At 37.4% G+C, this 21385-nt stretch overlaps 2 protein-coding genes across 3 annotated transcripts; one reads left to right on the top strand and one right to left on the bottom strand.

Annotated features, from left to right (window-relative positions):
- The first annotated feature begins 356 nt into the window (after window positions 1-356).
- On the top strand, window positions 357-17092 carry znf185 (zinc finger protein 185 with LIM domain). Its single transcript, XM_060884880.1, has 33 exons — window positions 357-569; window positions 1572-1622; window positions 1970-2090; window positions 2611-2715; window positions 2872-2895; window positions 2980-3036; window positions 3700-3747; window positions 3893-3973; window positions 4107-4187; window positions 4386-4445; window positions 4584-4643; window positions 4738-4836; window positions 4957-5010; window positions 5400-5471; window positions 5778-5879; window positions 8855-8923; window positions 9140-9196; window positions 10341-10424; window positions 10561-10635; window positions 11307-11369; window positions 11922-12005; window positions 12142-12216; window positions 12577-12627; window positions 12725-12760; window positions 12949-12993; window positions 13275-13343; window positions 13745-13777; window positions 14773-14820; window positions 14906-14974; window positions 15388-15438; window positions 15575-15625; window positions 15903-16008; window positions 16590-17092. Exons 2-33 carry the CDS (start codon window positions 1613-1615, stop codon window positions 16686-16688), a joined length of 2139 nt encoding a protein of 712 aa, XP_060740863.1. The 5' UTR covers window positions 357-569; window positions 1572-1612; the 3' UTR covers window positions 16689-17092.
- Window positions 17093-17128: 36 nt separating this feature from the next.
- Window positions 17129-21311, bottom strand: fut11 (fucosyltransferase 11 (alpha (1,3) fucosyltransferase)). 2 transcript variants are annotated; one of them, XM_060884881.1, is made up of 4 exons: window positions 21126-21311; window positions 20282-20956; window positions 19012-19634; window positions 17129-17897 (listed from the first exon to the last, which is right to left on the bottom strand). In XM_060884881.1, the coding sequence occupies exons 2-4, from the start codon at window positions 20954-20956 to the stop codon at window positions 17753-17755; spliced, it is 1443 nt and encodes a 480-aa protein (XP_060740864.1). In that variant the 5' UTR covers window positions 21126-21311; the 3' UTR covers window positions 17129-17752. The 2 variants fall into 2 exon arrangements, with proteins under 2 accessions (XP_060740864.1, XP_060740865.1); XM_060884882.1 differs by lacking the exon at window positions 21126-21311 and having other exon boundaries at window positions 20282-21095.
- Between the last annotated feature and the right edge of the window lie 74 nt (window positions 21312-21385).

Genomic DNA, 21385 nt, shown 5'->3' with positions numbered 1-21385 from the left:
GCTGATATGACCTAATTAAAGTGATGCCCACTATGTGCACTGAGCTTAACAGAGCTTAACAGAGATCACTGGATTCCCACAGGAGCCAAAAATAATTCCTGTGTTTGTTGAACGGTATTGAAAAATCAAAATCTTTTAATTTGTTCAGAGTGGAGTCTGTGTTATCCCTGCTGTCAGTCAACATGTCACATTAACCGTTTTTACTTCATCTAAGTAATCATCTGAAAAAATCTGATGTAGATAAATAAATCTCCTCTAGTGTCCTAAAGAGCAAACGCACACACACTTATGATTATGCACACACATACACACCCAGACTTGGTGTGTGCAGCTACTAAAACTGGCTGGGCTTGTCAGTCGTGTCAACGCCCGGATCTACTCTCTCCAAGAGACAGCTGTCAAACCTACCTCAGTGTGTGTGTTTGTGTGTGGACTGACACAGAGCAGATAGTCCTGCTGTTAACTGCCTTGAGTCATTTATCAAGAGCGGCGATTACGTGTCACTGATACAGAGTGAGGCATACTTCACCAGTTTTCACCAGTTTTGGATGTGTGTTTTCTAAGATAAGGTAGGTTTGTATATATAAATATGTGTGTGTGTGTGTGTGTGTGAGAGTGAGAGCGAGTGTGAATATTTCTTATTGTCACAAGGTTTATCTTTGTTCAAGTGGTAGAGCTAAAACATCAGTGTAAATATTATTTACATTTTAGAGTTAAATATATGAGACAACCTGAGTTAACACTTTCACCTTCTTCACAGGGGCAAACGTACACACACACACAAACACACACCTCATTTAAACACGTTTGTCATTTGACTGATTGTTTCTGTGTGGCTTTATAAAACCATTAACCATTTTTTTTATCATTTTCCTGTGACTCCATCTTGTTTGATTAATGCCAGCATGATGAATGCACGTTCACATCTGTTACCTGAGTGTGTTTTATGTCACAGTGTTTGAACTTCCACCACTGTTTACTGCACAGATAATTTTTCCAGAAGTCTATGGATAACTTGGACTGCTGATGGGGGTGAAACTCAGTGATTTATGGTTGTTATTTAACCATCGCTGCAGACACTAGTGCAGACTTTAATAAACAAAGAGCTAATTAACAAGCCTTTAATGAGCATGTGGTGAAGGAAGTAATCCACTCGAATAAGCAGTTCTCTGGCTCTAGAGAATATGAAGATATATGTTCTGTTTATGTAAAACACAAAACCTTTTTTTACCAGAGGATTTATCATATTAAACAAGAGCTTAATCTAGAAAATAGGTGAATTTACTATCATTAAAATACAACTGGGCCAAAATGTAATTACCTCTCATAAACAGAACCCTACTGTAGTCTGTTCATTAAAATATGTGCGAGAGTGTGTGTGTGCTGAGAAAGTGGAGAGACAGGCTTGATGACATGGTGAAACGATGACTCAGGAATTCTGAACAACATTTCCATCCATACATAAACTTGATTATTTTGGACAGTACAGAATGACCTGTTGTACATTGGATCTCATTTGTGCATATCAACATGTCAGGTATTAAGCTCTGTCTTTTTTTTTTCTCACCCAGGCTTGGCCAAAGCAGAAATTTGGAAGTAAGAAGCTAAAACCATGTCTACTGGTGAGCTACGCAGATTTCAATCCCTCTCACAGGTTATGTGCATGCGATTTAGAGATACGCTTCATTAAAGCCAAACCCGGAATACTGATGACTAATGTAAAAGTAATTCATTTTGTATCCATGCATTCCTATGCTGCTTTTTTCTCCTTTATTTAAACGTGTACTACGTGAAACCAGATTGCACTCACACTCAAAACCTGTTTTGTAACATATCTAACAATAGTAATAACCCAATACACACATATGCATAATACACATAAACATTTCCACATAGTTATAATGCTTTCCTTCTATTAGGGATGTAATCTCTGTAAATTTATGTATATTTCTTTTGTGTGTGTGTGTAGAGGGGGACAGACAATCTGTTTTACGCACCACAAAGGTTCGCACTGCACTGAAAGGAGACAGCAGCTGGATCCAACGGTACAATCAATCTGGACTAGAGGAAGAGGATGATGAAAAGCCATGGTGTGTATATGTATGTGTGTGTGTGTGTGTGTGTGTGTGTGTGTGTGTGTGTGTGTGTGTGTGTGTGTGTGTGTGTGTGTGTGTGTGTGTGTGTGTGTGTGTGTGTGTGTGTGTGTGTGTGTGTGTGTGTGTGTGTGTGTGTGTGTGTGTGTGTGTGTGTGTGTGTGTGTGTGTGTGTGTGTGTGTGTGTGTGTGTGTGTGTGTGTGTGTGTGTGTGTGTGTGTGTGTGTGGGGATGTAGGGGATGTGGTAGCTCAGTGGTTAAGGTGTTGGGCTACTGATCGGAAGGTAATGGGTTCGAACCCCAGGTCCACCAGGCTGCCACTGCTGGGCCCCTGAGCAAGGCCCTTAACCCTCAGTTGCTCAGTTGCAAGTCACTCTGGATAAGGGTGTAAATGCCATAAATGTAAATGTAAATGTGTGAGAGAGAGAGGGAGAGAGAGAGAGAGAAGGCGGGAGAGAAAGATCTGACTTCATTAAAAATATATTTAATTCATGCATTCCCAATCTATTAAATGAAGGATTGCAGAGGTGCGCGCCAGTCGGGTTAACAGCGACTTCAGTGACCCCGTAGCTGATGACACACCTCCTAAACAAGACCCTCAACCATCATCGGGCACAGACAGGTGAGAGCCTACACTTCAGATTTGGCATATTATTTGCATATTTAAGAATGCTACAGAATGTCCAGCCTAAGACGTAAGATTTTTTTCTAATCTGTGACATTAGTGACATTTACTGTCTAAGTGACATTTACTGTCATGATTTCATCTTTTTAACAGTTCTAAATCTGGATACCTGATCAGGTAAGTCAGGACTTAAGTTGCTTATGTCATGCTAATATATATTTGACAAAAGGCTTTGCGTTGTGAACCACATTTGTTTTGCAGGGGTGTTTTCACGAAGACTGACACCAAGCCAGCTGCACAGTCCACTAACGGCTACATGTACGCAAACTCCTTTTTAAGATTATCACTACTAGTGCTGTTACAGTGCAAAAGACTTAGACACCCTGATTTTGTTTTTATGCAAAATTTGTAATAAAAAAAATTTGATGACTTCTGAATTATTGAGTCAGTATAAAAACTTTAGCTTTCCATAAAATATTTAAATGTTACAGAAACAAAATGTGTGTATGCAAGTAAAGAAAGAAGCATATTGCATTATACACCACAAAAAAAAAAAAAAACACATAATGAAATCTGTCAGTTTTTACCTGCAAAAAAATCCTAGAAGAATTCCAGATCTCCAGAGAAACCGGACTGTAACACATTCTCCAAACCATACCAGACAGATTCCTTATGACATGTCCTTATGACATGTTGCCTACCAAATATTTACAATCTATAGTCTCTATGTATAGTTACTGATCTTTATAGTGGAATTTTTTTAATGTAGAAATGACATTATTTTGAAGGCTTCTTTTTTTGTAGCACCTTTGTGCATATACCTAAGTCTTTTGAACTGTAGATTAATTCTAAAAGAGGAAAAGTGCTGAGCTAAATAAAGAATAAAATTTTAAATGGTAATTTATGGAAACTTGCTGTAATACATGACTGTATCATCACAATCTTTTTTTTTTTTTTTTTTACTTTTCTTACTTTTTTCAGTGGAACATCTGGCTTTGACAAAAAGGCCTCTGACGGATACAAGAAAATGTAAGCGCTTGATGTGGAAATTCATTAATTGCAGATGAAGGATTGGGGATTTGTGATTCAAATGCAAACCATGGAGCTTCAGGCATATTGCAAACGAAGCATTTGTGCTTGTTTTTGTAAACGGCTCTTCTCGTGTCATTCTCAGAGCTACTCACGCTGTTCGCTCGAGTGTGGAGAAAACAGAGCCATCTGAGCCACCGCTCAGTTCAGAAGAACAGGAGAGGAGGTGAGACGAGCTCCACACCGGACGTGCAGCTTTTTCTAACCAGACCTCTTTGTTCACTTTGGTCCTCCTCATAAAAGGAGGCATGAACCTTATTGTCTGATGTCATTCTACTCCTTTGTGTGTGTGTGTACAGGACAGAGGCAGCCAGCAAAATACTAGACAGCTCAGCAAGAAGACAGAGATCGTATGTGCTGTCAGCTGCAAAGAAATATGAGTATGTTTTGCTCCAATGTTTTGGGCCGGTTCTTTTAAAAGTAATATGTTCCTCAGGTGCCATCAATTTTCACAGTACCTCCTCATTCGGACGTATAATTCTCTGCCATTCCTGAACAAATGTGGGTTATAGATTCATGATCATACTTCATACCTTATATCATTCTTTTGTTTTTAAATGAATTTCTATCACTTTCAGGTTCACTCCTGGGAATAATGACAGCTCTGCCTTGCCAGCCACAGCTTTTATTGCTAAAAGGTACAAAGTATATTCTGTGGTTAGGACACATGAAAGAAAAGCATGCTGTTCTTTGTCACTAATGACTATGTTTTGTGTGTGTGTGTGTGTGTGTGTGTGTGTGTGTGTGTGTGTGTGTGTGTGTGTGTGTGTGTGTAGGGTAGTTATCAGTGACGATGATGACACTGGCTCCACCCCGGTATCTCCTCCTAAACACAGGTAAACCTATCCTCTTTATTCAATGCTCCCAAAACAAACCAAACAGCTTCTTTTTGTTAAACTTCACTGAAACTTTGCCTCCGTCAACCAACAGCGTGGAAATGAGTGTCGATGAGCCGAATCCATCAGACTCCTCAGCTACAAAACCTGAAAAGAAACCAACAGTCAAAACAGAGCCCACGCCTAAACAAAGGTTTATTATAAGTATATGTATTATTAAAGGAGGAGTAGATAAAATAATGATTTAGATTTACCCTGTGATCTGTTTCCATGGTGATCATATGTAATCTTTTTTTTTAATATGTTTTTGTAGTAACACCCTCAATGCTCTCTCTGACACCCTCCTGTCCACCCCAGAATCCACCAGGTACCAAAATAATATCTGAAATTCTGAAAAACCAACAAAGTCTGTGTTCCAATACTGTATTAACACACTATTGCACTTCTGATGATGACAAGTGCACGTAGGACCTTTTGAAAATGAAGGTTAATCAAATTGTAATATATGCTGAGTCCTGCTCCCATTACTCTCATGTTGAATCTCTTGGGTCACCAAGGGACCATCGATCTAAGTTGCTTTGAATGAATAAGACAGAGGAAGTGAAAGTGAGTTAAAAGCCATACTGGAACATAGAAAGAAAATATAAACAATTTTATAGGACTTTTTAAAAATGAATTGTTCCAGGTTAAACCGTAAAAAACAAAAATGTGTCATGCATCTTTCATATGTATTACTTGTCTCTCTCTTGTTCTCAGCAAGAAGCAAGTAACGTCTCCTGTTCCAGAGACTCAGAAAGTCTCTAAACCCAAGCCCAGTTCTACAACAAGGTATTTATCTTAATTTTGAGGAAGAGATTATTATTATTACTGGTCTTTCATAATAATTATTAATATATTCATTTATCAATTTATCAGCTTTCTCTATAGACTGTCTTTTGTAATAATTTAAGAATCAGACTGAATGAAAATATATAAATGATACCAAATCACTTAAACTGTAACGAGATTGAGAAAATGATCTTGCCATTTAGTTAAATGTTACTTTAAACCTTTTGTTTAAAAAATATTGTTGGATGCATATATATTCCTTTAAGATGTAAGAATGTCTTTCATTACTTTCTTCCTTTGAAACAGCGTGAATGAGACAATTACTCAGGCCTCTTCAGTTGCTCCAGTTGCTACTTTAAAGAACTCTGCAACAACTGAATCCAAGACAGATCCAACTCCTAAACCAAGGTACATTCTTTCATTTAGATTATTGATAGTTGAGAAATGAACCGAGAAAGAAACACAAACTTTTAGACCATTAGATGTCAGAAATGTTTTTTGATTGACACAGATGCCACATGTTTTTCACTGACCTGGAGGACTGAACAGCGTTCTTCCTGAATGTACTGTATTTCTTCACTTGATGATGCTAATGAGCTTGACCTATTGTCTAGACGTGTTGTGTTTGGTTGAGATGGTTGTGTAGGATATAGTATATGATTTATATTTATATCTTCATCCTTATCAAACCATTCAGTGAGTCCTTGTAGCCTGTGAAGGAGTGCAGGGTTATCCTGGAGGAGACTACAGCCGTAATGATAGACAAGTTTCATTATAGCTGGATCTGTGTGAAGAAATGAAGCACATTTTACAGAAACTCTTCTGTTAAGTGAACAAACCATGCCAGCGAAATAGACACACCACATAGCAAAACTTTCTTTGTCACTTTTTCTCTTTTTTTTAACCATTTGAAAATTAAATACATATAGAACATTCAGTTTATTTTGTGGATGTGTAGATGGGATGCAAGGGGGTCTTCAGCCTTGGGATTTTTGCCTCGCGACCTCTGGGGTTGGGGCTTTGATTTCTGCCTCCATCCTGCATGATTATCTTATCCCTCTGCTATGGGGGTTTTTCCCTGTATTTTGGTTTTCTGCCCCAGTCCAAAGGCATGCATGGTTGACTGATTGGCATCTCTAAATTGATTGTAGTATGTGAGAAAGTGTGTGTGTGTGTGTGTGTGTGTGTGTGTGTGTGACCCCAAGCTTATTTTTGACTCTTTTTGACTACTTTTAACAGAAATTCCAGAAAATCTGAGCATTTGTCGCAATCAGTGACTTTAAGAAAGTCAGCACATTGTTGTTCAATTGTAAGTCTTTTATTTATGAAGTAATATTTTTATCTCCAAATATTAATCTTCAAAATATTATGTCACCTTCATAGGCATTGTATTTCATTGAGGTTTATTTTAATTCATATATTAAATAAATGTGTAAATACCTACTCTCATAGTAATCTGACATGCCAGAAGATTCATTAAACAATCAGTGACAAATAGTTGTAGAATCTCTGTTATGAATATCATCCGTGACTGCATATCTACACTGATAGTGGGATGTGTCCCATTTTCTGGAATGCTGTCTGTTCTTCTTTAACGCCACTGAACCAGTCATACCAGCTGTTCCATCTGTAAAGGAAGTCTCATCCACAAAGCTTTTAACCAAATGCAAACCAGAGGCCACTCCTAGACTGAGGTTTAAGAGATTTATACTATGAAAGTTCATTATCAAGCAAGTGTAAATACATATTAAGTGGATTGTCACAGTTTTTGATCAGTTGTTATAATATGAATAATCTGATTTTACTGGGCAGATAGTTAGAATGCCTTTACAAGTTAACTCATGATTATGAGATGGGAAAAAAACATAAAATTTTGACAAGACAACAACAACAACAACAACAACAAAACAGTATAGTAATGGAATTGAAATACCATTTCCACACTCCCGGTATGGCTTACTTGCACAAGGCCTTCCACTGTATTCCAAACAGTGAGGCTTTGCATTTTGAATGTATGTCTGTCTCCATGAACCTTGTGCTTCATTAAGGCTTTCTACTTTGAATATAAGGTACCCACATCCCTTGTGCAGCTAATACACAAAGCTAACACACTGTGCACGTCAGCAAAGCCTCTTCCTCATATTTACTAAATGTAAACAAGGATAAAGTAAATTATGAACATGTGAAAAATATAACTTTTAATTTTAAATGAAATAATTGATAAAACAGAGCCTAAGCCTAAGAATGTCAGCTGTTTTCAGGTTTTCGGGTATAGAATTTCAGAGCCGAATAAGCTAAAATGTTGATCTATTATGTTAAGATCTTCTTAATGTCACTGTTGCAGTGTTTAACTTTTTATGCAGTGGAAAATATCAATAAACCAGTCCATGAAATAGGATCTGAAATACACAGGTATCGTTTAACAGAATTTCTCATTAATAACTGTAAGTAAGTAATGGATTACAGATTATGGTTTCCCAGGAAGAATGGTCAAACTGCCAAGCAGCTAAATTCTCAGTGCTGAAAAATCTGATTGGTTGATTCAGAAAATGTTGATTCGTTTTGAAAATAGCTCTGAAAATTGTTATTACCAGCTTTAAATGAATACATTATAGTTTGTTTAGAAACAACATATTCAAGGACTTGTATGATATATGCGGCACATGGACTAAATGAAAAAAATTGTGACACAATTTTGAAGGAGTCTCCAGTGTCAGCACTTTGTAACAGTCCAAGTCAAAGCTGTAATTTCAAGTTTCTGACATAGGATGCTTAGAGAGAGAGAAAATGGCTGGTAAGGGAATGACTTTTAAGAGCTGCCATAATGTAAATAGTAACAGGAAATGGGCACAAACCTGTTTTGTGAGTGTTTCACAACATTAACTGGAGCTATAACAGATGAAATGTACAATGTGTTGCGAAATAAATAAAACATGTTAGCATCTCAAAGTGCATTTTACATATTCACCATGGATTATTGTTATTTGTGGATGTGATGTACTAGATCCTTATCAATATTGTATTTCTATCTATCTATCTATCTATCTATCTATCTATCTATCTATCTATCTATCTATCTATCTATCTATCTATCTATCTATCTATCTATCTATCTGTCTGTCTGTCTGTCTGTCTGTCTGTCTGTCTGTCTGTCAGGCATTCTTGTTGAGATTTATATTTATTTCTAATTGTTGTGACATTAAGAACGAAATGAACCTGTTTATTGTATTTGACAGTCGCAGCATGTGGTAGGAGAATTTGTGAGGAGAATCAGATTAAAACTGATCTGCTAAGAGATTCACATTAATGAACTGATTAAAAAAACGCTGACATGATAATAATTTACTCACAATATCCTCTTCTATCTTTGTGTCTTTATTCAGTACCGACCCAAAGCCAGTCAAGAACACCAGCAGCTTGAATGATAAAGATCTTTTGGATCTGACTGGGAGGTCAGTGTGCCTTTCTTAATGATGGTGCTAAATTTTTATATACTGTCACTTCCACAGCTACTAAGTAAGATGGTTGAGCCACAAGAGGGTGGTCTAGCTCTATTAATGCTCTGACTGGTGCAGACCTATTAGCGTTCCCTATAACCACTTTAGCTTTTGTTATCAATGAGCATATTAATGTTATCTTACATATTAATGTTCTCTTTTCACTTTAAGCACTTCACAGAAAATAGTGGACCCCTTCCCAACCTCCACTGACCTGCTGGCAGGAGAGTAAGAGGCTTTTTTTTAACTACATTTCTGTTAAACCATATAATGTGTTTTATGTAAAAATCTGTAGCAGTCTGGGAAAAACCCACACTCAGTAAAATTTGAAGATTTTCTTCTATATATGATTATGGAACCCTGACTCTTTCCTGTTTCCATTCTGCATGTATCTCATTCACAGGCAAAGGTCTATCATTTTTAAAATGCTAGAAATATTACCCTTGAAAGCGAAAAGGAAGCAGAGCAGAATTTTCTGGCTTATGTCCAATTCAATTTGGCCTATATATATCCAAAAACTTGATCAAAGCCCGGTATTCACTGTGTGAGGAATTCACCCTTATTGTAGGATACAAGGTTTAAGACACTTTAAGATTTCTTCATGTTTGTTGTATTGCCAAAAGTTTGTGGACAACTGACCATCACACTATTCTATTATGGTTGAAAATCCCATTAAACATTTAGTTCCCATATGCTGTTACAATATCGTCTACTCTTCTGGGAAGGCTTTCCACCATACAGTATTGTAGAGTGTGGCTGTAGTGATTTGTGTTAATTCAGTCACACGAGCATTAGTAAAGTTTAGTGAGGTCTGGGGTGCAGTCAGTGTTCCAGTTCATCACAAAAGTCTTCAGTGGGGTTTAGGTCAGGACTCAAGGTTTTCCACAAAAACTTGGGCAAACCCTGACTTCATGGATCTTGCTATGTTCAGAAGAGCATTGTCATACTGGAACAGGTTTGGGCCTCGTAGTTCCAGTGAAGAAAATCTTTATACTACAGCATACAAACACATTCTAGAAAATTGGGTGCTTCCAACTTTGTGGCAAAAGGCTGAGGAAGAACCACACTGGGGTGTGAAGATCAAGTGAGCAAATGGAGCATGTTGTAGACAGAAAAACAGCCTAGACTTTTTTTTGTGGCATGTGACATGCAGTAAGCTCTGTAGCAATGATTGTAATTTAGGACAGCCTTTTCCAGCCCAGCTCAGTGTTTATGTTTGTGCTCTGCCTCAGCTTCAAACACACCAGACACTAGTAGTACTCATGATTATGTGAAATGCCTTGAATTGGGACAGACCAACAAAGTGGGCCTTTATGAATAGTTTTAAGATATCATTACCTAAAATTCTGAGGTGAATCATTTATTTTTGCAGCTCTCTACCCAAAACAGAGAAGGCAAAAGTGTCTCTGGATCTGCTTGCGGTTGATATTATCCCCATTGACACCAACACTGACAGGTAAGCAGGAATCTTTATGTTCATTTTTTGTCTTATTCAATGTATTTATCCAAGATGTTAGAGGATTAACAGGAGTATAAAAGTTACATATGTCAGTGTTTCGCTGATCTACTCATCTCTCTGATCTCCTTCTCAGACTAAGCACTGATAAAACAAATACCAGAATTGAGAAAACACAGACTGTGGTTCAGACCAAGAAGGATGTAAAGAGGTACAGCAACTCTTTGATTTCTTTTTTTATACAGTCAAATGCTTACACAACATCTGGCACATATTCAGAGTGAATTACAGACGTGCTTTATAGTCTCCATCAAAAACGCATCCTTGTGCATCCTCAAGAATATTAGCTAAATCCCCGATAGACAGGAGAACATGCAGTGGGTCAATCAAGATAATCTTTTTTTCACTGGTGCTCACTGTAGCATTTAGAGATGTTTTCATTGAAGACTCATTTCAGTGACTCAGATATTTAGATACCCAGAAGATGTTCATTCCACCAACTGAGTATAACATGGAGTCTTGACACATGTCTACCTTGTATCCCAAAGAATGGTGGGTCTTGCCTTGGCTTGAAGGCCTGAAGGGAGAATGATAAGTGGTGTAATGTGTTGCAGGAACAACTAAACTTACTAAACAAATTGTGCTAATATGTCTTTTTTCAAATAGTAAATGCTTAGAAATGATCTGCTAATAAAACAAAACTATTTTAAACTTATATTGATATATGGCACTAGAGCTCTGTTAACGCTCTGACAGGAGTGAAGGGCTGAAGTATCATTAGTGCGGACACACTAGTGTTTCTTTTATCCACGTTGCCATGTGTTGTTATATTATGTATAATCATGCATATTAATATTCTTACTTCCTTTTTTTCACTATAAGCACTCTACAGAAGTCTGTGGACCCAGTCCCCCCCACCACCACCACCGACCTGCTGACAGGAGGGTGAGAGACTTCACTACTGAAATTCACTACTTTCATATTACCCCATCTCTCTATTGCTCTTTGTAGCAATATCACCTATAGCATTATGAAAAGAGTGAATAGGTGTAAAAGCTTGGGAAATAGTGCAATATTGACTACATATATTTATGAAAACTAATTTTATGAAATCTTTCATGTTTCTCTTTTGTATGTCTCTCATCCACCTTTACATTTCTAGCTTTGTATGCATCATATGTCAGAATACGTACTAGTAATAAGCACACTAATGCTTATGTGAAGATTTCAGTGAATCATGGATGTTACTCTGACATGCTCTGCATGTGTAATTCAAACACGTGAAAACATTCATCATGCAGGCAATAACACTTAGTCAAACCTTCTTCCTTCAAAATGATACTGTAAGACGCTGAGTATGATTAGATTTGTGTCTAGAAAAACATGATTCATAAAACATGATTCATAAAATTGGGACAGACCAACAAAGTGGGCCTTTATGAATAGTTTTAAGATATCATTACCTAAAATTCTGAGGTGAATCATTTATTTCTGCAGCTCTCTACCCAAAACAGAGAAGGCAAAAGTGTCTCTGGATCTGCTTGCGGTTGATATTATCCCCATTGACACCAACACTGACAGGTAAGCAGGAATCTTTATGTTCATTTTTTGTCTTATTCAATGTATTTATCCAAGATGTTAGAGGATTAACAGGAGTATAAAAGTTACATATGTCAGTGTTTCACTGATCTACTCATCTCTCTGATCTCCTTCTCAGACTAAGCACTGATAAAACAAATACCAGAATTGAGAAAACACAGACTGTGGTTCAGACCAAGAAGGATGTAAAGAGGTACAGCAACTCTTTGATTTCTTTTTTTATACAGTCAAATGCTTACACAACATCTGGCACATATTCAGAGTGAATTACAGACGTGCTTTATAGTCTCCATCAAAAACACATCCTTGTACATCCTCAAGAATATTAGCTAAATCCCCGTTAGACAGGAGAACATGCAGAATAGATCCAGAGGATAATAGATCCAGAGGAGAATAGTAGATGAGAGTGTGCACTAGAGGCAGCAGAACACGCTCAGACTCCACCTCATCATCAGACTAGTGGAGTCCCTTTTAACAATCACATCAGAATTTAATTTGCATGTGTTTTCTCGCCTTTCAAAGTGAAATCAGTGTGAAATTGTTTTTTTTTCAGCTCTACTGATCTATTCGATCCGAATCCGATAGTGAAAGAGTCCACAAAGAGGTAATGATTTGGGCTTAAAGGTGACAAAGGAGGCAATCATCTGTGTACACATCACACCTATTACAAATGCAACACCTTCTCTCTCTTTCTCTGGCAGCCCCGTAGAGCTCTTTGATCCTCTTCTGTCCGACAGGTACGTGTACAGACAGAATGACTGAACATGCTGCTGAATAATGATGTTTCCATTAAAACCATAACAGTGAAATTCCATAACAATGCAAATGTTCTCATTATACTAACCAGTGTCTTTTTTTCAAGAAACAGTTACAAATAAATGACTGCTTTAGCACTACTATTTGAACTTTGAACTCTATCTTTCAGCAATAACGAACAAAAGCAGACCGTTTCGGTCACATTCGAGCAGAAGTGAGTCAGCTCTGTTTCTTTTCCAATTTCTTTCTCTTGCCTCAACATTCTGCAATAGTCACTGTTTGTATTATTAATGACCACACTTGGCTTGCTGACCTAGAACTGATTGTGTGCTGGTGCTATCATAAAAATAGCCAGTCTAGACTTCACCAAAAGGCCTCTACTGTTTGCTGCATGTCAAGTTACTGCTTCACAGACATCACCGATTTCCTTTCAGTTTGTACTTGAAAGACATGGAAGTCTTTTTTGACAATGTTATTCATGTCTTCTAAAACTAGGTCCTCTAAATCTAGCTCGCCATGGGACAAATGGGCAGTTCCCACTATAGACAACACAATAGAGGACAGGTAAACAGCACAGATTTACATTCTTAAAGTTCATTTGTATTGCCGAAATTATTATTTTATTTACTGGAATTGCATTTACTTGCGTTTACTAGCAGACCACATGATACAGGTCTTAAAGGTGTTTAATCTCATTTTTAGAGCTATATGCTGCTTACAAGGTGAATTGTAATTGCAGTGAAAACAGTGTCATCTTTCTCCATCTAAAGTCACCATTTATGTTGAAACTGCATAAGCATGACTAATTGCTTTTTAAGCAAGATAAAAAATAAATAAATCAATCAATATATAAATATATCTTATAATATATTTGTTATTTGTTTGTTTATTTATATATATTGTATCATAAACCATTATAGCATTTCTATTTCATGTCTGTTTATGTTTTATTGTATTCCTCACAGTGAGCCCATGCCTGACCAAGAACCAACTGATATGTAAGTATGAGCAACACTATTAACAATATTAAATGGATTTGGATTTCGACTGTTGCGTTTTAATGTTTACGTGACGAAAACAACGGTGTCCACGTAAGCTTATTATTAAATATACACACTCACTGACCACAAAGCTGTGTGTAAACTCGAAAGGCCATTGTGCATGAAGATCTTAGTAGTTCAGCGGTTTCTGAAATACACAAACCAGCCCATGCTAACCATGTACAAACAGCTATGACACAGTTCAAGTTACTGAGATCATATTGTTCCCCATTCTGATGATGTCCATGATTTTATGCATTGTACTGGGCTTTGTACAGTGGATGGTGAGTGTATCATTAAATAATTTGCATTAAATGATTATCATTAAAAAACCTTCTTTATATTTTATTCCATGTAAAAATACGTTTTTCTTGGACTGCTCAGTTTTTCTCTTATTATTTTAAAAGTGTGTTATATTTTTGTTTTCATTTTTACCTTTATTTTATACCCAAATAGAAATGTTCATAAGTAACACAGTAACATTTTTAATGCAGCTTCAAGAGCAACTGATATTTCTATGACTATATGATGTGTTCACCAGAATCCTTTATACTTTAATATGACAGTAACTGTGATTAATAAAAATATCATGGTCATGTTGATCATTTTCTTCAGATTCCAATTCCATGAATGATTAACAAAGTGATTAAACACTTTCTGATTATACACTGATTAAGAACTTCACTTACATGGTCACATTCATATAGACGAGCTAAATCCTGGCATTCAGTAATAAAGACTGCTGTAATAAAGTCGTTACACAGCCAAACATTTACGAAATGCCTGAGTGTTTTCACATTCATACAGGAACCATCTTACTATTTCCTTTTGTTCCTTGATAGACCAAGTACAAAATTAAACCATAATATCACACCAGCAAATCAGTATAAAGTGGAAAGCAATCTACATAGAAAATAAATAATACTATTTATTTTATATCTTATTTTGGACAGAAATTCAGCCAGACCAGAAGAAAAGGAGCTGTATCCTGAGGCTAAAAAGTATGTATTTGCATGTATTTACATTGCATAAATAAATAGGCCTATGTGATTATTCTCCAATTATTCTATTTCTCCTCCTTTCCAGGAATTTAGTCTACATCAAATCATATTTGAACTCTGAGCCCTTTGGGTATGGCACTAGCAGATACGACAAGTGAGATACTTCTTTATATACTTTTCTTGTAAAATGAATCATAAAAAATTATAATCACAAATGCTTTATAGACAGTTTTATGTGTGGGTAAAAAAACTTTTTTAGCACTATTCCACTTTTAATGAAAATTTCACAGATCATATCCTAACTAATTATAACAAACCCTCTGAAACTGCTATTCTGTGACTAGCGACATTACAAAACCATAATAAAGCTTTCTGTGGCTTTTTAAGTTCTCCCAAGAGACTGTAGGAATAAAGCAGGCAAATGTATTACTGCACTAATCATAAGAGCACAAAGCAATTGTAGTGACAGCTATGTTCATTACATTACTTAATGCAATGAACTGAGCTGTATAACGATGTAGGAATTAAACACATGGAAAAGACCAAACTCTGTGTTTTTGTCCAAAGTGACTATGTGACCTCGAGCTCCAGCACTTATGCATACAGCAGCCCCTCCAGGTAACTGTATATTAATAGTTATCAGTCTAACACCATGTTAATAATGGCAACAGGAGTATTATGTTATGGTAAAGTCTCTCAGGATTGATTCTTTGAGTCATTTATGAAAGGTCAAACTCTGTGTTTTTGTCCACAGTGACTATGTGACCTCCAGCTCCAGCACTTATGCATACAGCAGCCCCTCCAGGTAACTGTATATGAATAGTTATCAGTCTAAAATCATGTTAATAATGGCAACAGGGGTATTATGTTATGGTAAAGTCATCATTGATTCTTACAGTCATTCTTACAGTTATGAAACGGTTCTTTGTATGCAATATGAACGTTCCACTCAGAATCTACTGCTTTTTTATGAAACACTACTTTGTTAACTAAATAGCAGCAAAGCAGCTGTTACTGATAATTCCATGTGAACTGCCATAGTGTGAATTTTATATTTCTAATCTTTTTTTGTTGTTGTTCAGCACTGCAAATATGACTGCCTGCACGTACTGTGGTAGTCTCGTAGGAAATGACTCCAAGATCACAATTGACCACCTCAACATCTCCTGCCACCCTGAGTGCTTCAAGGTAAATTTTAGTCTATACACAAAATTTTTTGTCTGTGTGTGTGTGTGTATATATAAATATAAATATATATAAATAAATAAATAATAAAAAATAAAAAAATATATATAAAATATATATTAAATAAATATATATAAAATATATATATATTTATATATATGTGGATATATATATATTTATATATATGTGGATGTGGTAGCTCAGTGGTTAAGGTGTTGGGCTACTGATCGGAAGGTCATGAGTTCGAACCCCAGGTCCACCAAGCTGCCACTGCTGGGCCCCTGAGCAAGGCCCTTAACCCTCAGTTGCTCAGTTGTAAGTCACTCTGGATAAGGGTGTCTGCTAAATGCCGTAAATGTAAATATATATATGTATATATGTATACTCTATCTATCTGTCTGTCTATCTATCTATCTATGCTATGCTATACTATGCTATGCTGCTCACCAAACACTTTCAGCAGCTATAATAAATGCAAGGTCTTATTCCTATAATCATGCATATGTACTTTTATTTTATTTAAACTATTTAAAAAAAATCATGAGCTACAAGGACGATGTTTTAATCTGATTTTCCTTCCTCAGTGCGGTGTCTGCAGCAAGCCGATGGGCGATTTCATCCACAGCATGTTTTTGCACCGTGGGACAGTCCTGTGTGAGAGCTGTTACTCTAATGCGAATTAAGACGAGGTTGTATTGATGTGCTTTCTGCTTGGTTACTATGGCGAACTTTAATACCAATGTAACGCCTGAGGCTGTTTCATTTCTTCTAAGATGATCTCTGTCTTTTTTGCCTCTATCAGAACGTAAGTAAATGCTGTTAGACTTCGTTTACATTCCCAAAACTGTTCTTATACTTTTGTCATTGCTGTCATCTGATTGTGAAAACTGCCTTCAAAATCAGGATCATGTACATTTGTTTGTGTGGGTTTTCACTTTTCCTACTTTGTACTGGCCTTACTTCATCTTTAAATTTTGAATATTACAAAAAATATGATTTGCTTTTCTGTGCATTTTTAAGTGGATGAATAAACTTCTTAAAACTGTGAATAAATGTAGGGTTGTATGAATAAACGAGTTTGTTCCCATTTTCGATTTACATCACAAAACATCAATCATAAAAATAGTTTACTGAGTATATATATATATATATATATATCTTTAATTGTTGCTCTTTATAAAGTTAAAAAAATAAAAATAAATATTATATAGAATACTGGCATCAAAATGTTTACATATGTGCATGTTTAAAAAGATAAAATATGCCTGAAAGACACAAAACAGTTTCCTATTTGACAAGAACAGCAGCTGAATTTAAATGTCAAGCTCAGCATCCTGAAAAATAAATTATTCATAAAGCATGTAAGGGCTTGTTCAGAACATCTGCACTGATAAACAGAAGCAGAACGATCCTATTCATATGCAGATCATGTTCTAATGTGTTTCCAAATATGATTTGAACAGCCGTCTTACAACACTGAAAATAAGATGATGACAAAATGACGAAAACAGAAATACATGTGAAATGTATAGATATAATATGTTTACAAAATGACTTTTTTTTTTGCTTCCCCTGGTTTTGGCCCTTAGCTAAATGAGTCATTAACAAGTCAAAAATTATTGCACTGCTAGCTGAGTTGGATCTAATTGTTCTTTAGTGTATATTTTGTCTTTGGTAGAGTAAAAGTGGTCCGTTGTTTGAAAAATTCTTCTCTTATACAAGTTCAGGAGGTGTTGTTTCTCAGAGGTCACTGGCTGTTCCTGCTCACAGCCATTCTGTGGATGTGTTGCCATAGCCGTCCAGGGTCAGACTCGTTGTGATGGATCAGTGACACCAATCCTTTTGCCTGGTCAAGACTCTGCCAGTAGTCCTGTGGCCACATCTGAAGCCACCTGTATACAAACGCCCAGTGATTAGGATCACAGCACCTACTTCACATCATTGACTTTGTTTGTTTTTTTTTTTACATTTTTTATTTTAAGAAACCAGAATTTTAGCTCAAACATGATTACAATCAGCACATGAATACCATCAATCTGATTCCTATCATGTTACTACATCTGCATGTAGAATACAACGGCACTTATCAAAGTTATTTGACTAGCTTGTTGCTAACAAAAGTCAAATAACTTATCAAAAGTTATTTGACTAGCTTGTTGCTAACAAAAGTCAAACATGCAGGTGTCCATGTATTGCCTTCACTTTGTAGCTTGAATGCAGGTTAATAATGGCATTATTCTGAGCTCGGGCTGCTCGCTTCCAAGGTAAAAAAAATTGTAATGATTGTAATGTAATGAGTTGTTGGTATTCAATATCTATCAATCTACCTCGACCTGAAGTACTTAATAAATAAATAAATAAATGAATAGTGTAGATTGTGTGCTTCTATTCATTCATTCATTCATTTTCTACCACTTATCCGAACTACCTCGGGCGTCATTGGGCATCAAGGCAGGATACACCCTGGACGGAGTGCCAACCCATCGCAGGACACACACACGGTCATTCACTCACGCAATCACACACTACGGACAATTTTTCCAGAGATGCCAATCAACCTACCATGCATGTCTTTGGACTGGGGGAGGAAACCGGAGTACCCGGAGGAAACCCCCGAGGCACGGGGAGAACATGCAAACTCCACACACACAAGGCGGAGGCGGGAATCGAACCCCCACCCTGGAGGTGTGAGGCGAACGTGCTAACCACTAAGCCACCGTGCCCCCTGCCAGCAGATTTTTAGACTGAATTCAGTTTTCATTTATTTAATTATTATTTAACCAGGATGTTAAATGCAATGCTTCTGCCAAATGCCATGAATGTAAAGTAATGACACTAGACAAAAGAAAATGTTATAAAGTCTGAACGATGCTAAAAATTAATCACTCAGAAACTTTGCTATTCAGTGAAAACAGTCAGACAGTCGGGATTTAAAAGAACCGATTTCCCCTAAGGAACAAATAAGAATGATAAAAAAAAACACCAAACAAACAAATAAAACATTACCCATCGTTGGGATCAATCTCCTCTATGACTCCATATGCAGGGCTAGGAAGTGGACACCCCATGTGTGTGTTGTTGGCCATCTTTGTTTGAGGTTCTGGATACTTGTCAGGCTCTCGTCTGTGCTTCTTTTCTGCCGTCAGTCGCTCATTCTCTCTGTCACATACAAAACACTCGAAGCCGTTCAGGTAGTTGGGTTTGCTCATGTCGTTGATGCCCCACTCTCGGTTCTGAAGGCCTTCGAGGAGCCGAAGGTTGGTTATCTTACTGGGCGTCTTGTACTCCAAGTATTGCAAATACCTGGAGTCATCGTTATCCAAATCCATGATGAACTTGGCTAGCTCTTGAGGCGAGGCAAAATCATCTAACAAAATGGCAGAATGCTTGTTTGGGAGCCAGTCTCCAACGGAGGATGAGCCTTTGTAGATGGGCACACATCCTTGGTGCATCGGCCGCCACAGTTTCTCAGTCATGTAATCGGGGCATAGTCCATTCTCCAGAGCGAGGTGGAACTTGTAGCGGGCCACGAAGCTCATAAAGCGTTGATCTTCACCTGTGGCAGTGCTGGTGTCCTCTAGATAATCAGGCAGGGGCTTGTTATTGAGACACTTTCCATATGAGTCAACCTACAAATAAAGTTCCAAACTGATTGATTACAATGAAAATAGAGTTAAAAGGAGATAAAAATTTCAACTTAAGTTTTACATTAAAAAAGAAGCATAGTATAAAGTGGGGTAAGAGCAGAGCAGAGCATAGTGTGATTTGAATGCCTCTTTTTTGTCAAACAGTCAACACTACTTCTCCCCTCATCTCATAGACTATGATGCAGATATACACTGGTGAATTTTACATACAAACACCATCCCTCCAGATGGTTCCTTAGAGAATGTTTCATTTTAGTGGTCAGTAGCTGATTTGTTGTCAAGTGGAATACTAGCTGCACTACTGAAAAAATATAAGTAGCTAACCTACTCGCAACTTCATAGTACAGCAACTGGACTGGAATATTGCAGCAATTAAATCCCTGCATGTGTGAATGTAGCTTAAAGGTTACTAATAAAGATACAGTATATAACATTGTATGCTTTGTTATAATACAATATAACATGAGAATAAAATATTTCTTCCCTAAACAGGATGAATAATTGTGATCCATCATTATAACTTTGTGTATTTGTCCAGTTTTTAAACCATTTCCACACGTTTGAGTAAAACCAATGAACAATGTATGAAGTGCTCAACAGGAAATGCATCTGTTTCTCAAAAACAATACCTGAATGTACTTCATAAGCTCCCGGACATAGCGGTCACGGTCTGAAGGCACATCACAGTGGGACTGCATGTACAACACTGGGGCAAGTCCAGCTTTTCTCCAGCTGTTCTTCTCCTCCAGAGAGACTGAGGTAGGCTGAAGCAGGTAGTTGAGTGACGGCAGCCACTGCAGTGTAAGTGGATAGTCTGACTCCCTGCGGAAGGTAGCAGTGTAATTGAAGAGGCGGATTCCAGGCCCATGTGACAGTAAGTAGTTGTTCATTGGTGACTCCTCGTGGAAGAGTGCCCAAGTCTGGTGAGCCAGACGAGGCAGCGGCGCCTCATATGCACGGAAATCTGTGCCATAGAAAATGATGGAGGTGGTTCGCCGGTGCAGCTGGACCTTGCGGTTTCGTGTCACCAGACAGGACGAGCGAGCGCAGTCCACACGCTCCGTATCCCCTGGAAAGTGTGGGAACAAGTTGCCACTCCACCACAGCAGGATGGGCAGCTCCTTGTTTCTGCGGGTGTCTGTGTTGCCCGGCCCTCGATAGGAGCTCACACTAACAAACTCCATGTCAGTGAGAGCACTCTGGGGCTGGAAAGCACTCAGGTCTACTGGCTCTTGACCTGCACATGGCACCACATACAGCTGCCAAAGCAACAAACAGAGCACAAACACGACCTTGACAGCCATCTAAACAGGGAAGAAGAATACTGGATTAGTGCTGTGATAATTCACTGGACATGTTAAAAAGAGCAGGAAGATGTTCTCCACTTCCACACTGCTTTATAGAGAAACACTTCAGTAACAATGCAGCAATATTTCTTATTTTAACTTAGAATTGTTGAAATTGTTCGCTTACAAACTATTTGTCGTGTGTTGGATTGTAAACCTATGCTTTGCTCATCCAAGTCTAGTTAAAACAACCCAATAGGACACAAAAAACATGCATTAAAATAAAACTCTTTAAATCATATTTCCATAATTACTCAGCACGCGACTGCATGAAATAATAAACAGAACACAACAAACACCACGTCTCCGTCTGTCTTTGTCTATCTGGCTGTGGGATTTATCGCTCCCTAGCGTTCTGGAGACACATCACAATCAAACAGAAGGCAA

This window comes from Tachysurus vachellii, chromosome 13 (genome assembly GCF_030014155.1).
Source record: "Tachysurus vachellii isolate PV-2020 chromosome 13, HZAU_Pvac_v1, whole genome shotgun sequence".
Taxonomy (NCBI): Eukaryota; Metazoa; Chordata; class Actinopteri; order Siluriformes; family Bagridae; genus Tachysurus; species Tachysurus vachellii.
This window is presented reverse-complemented; position numbering and strand designations above follow the sequence as displayed.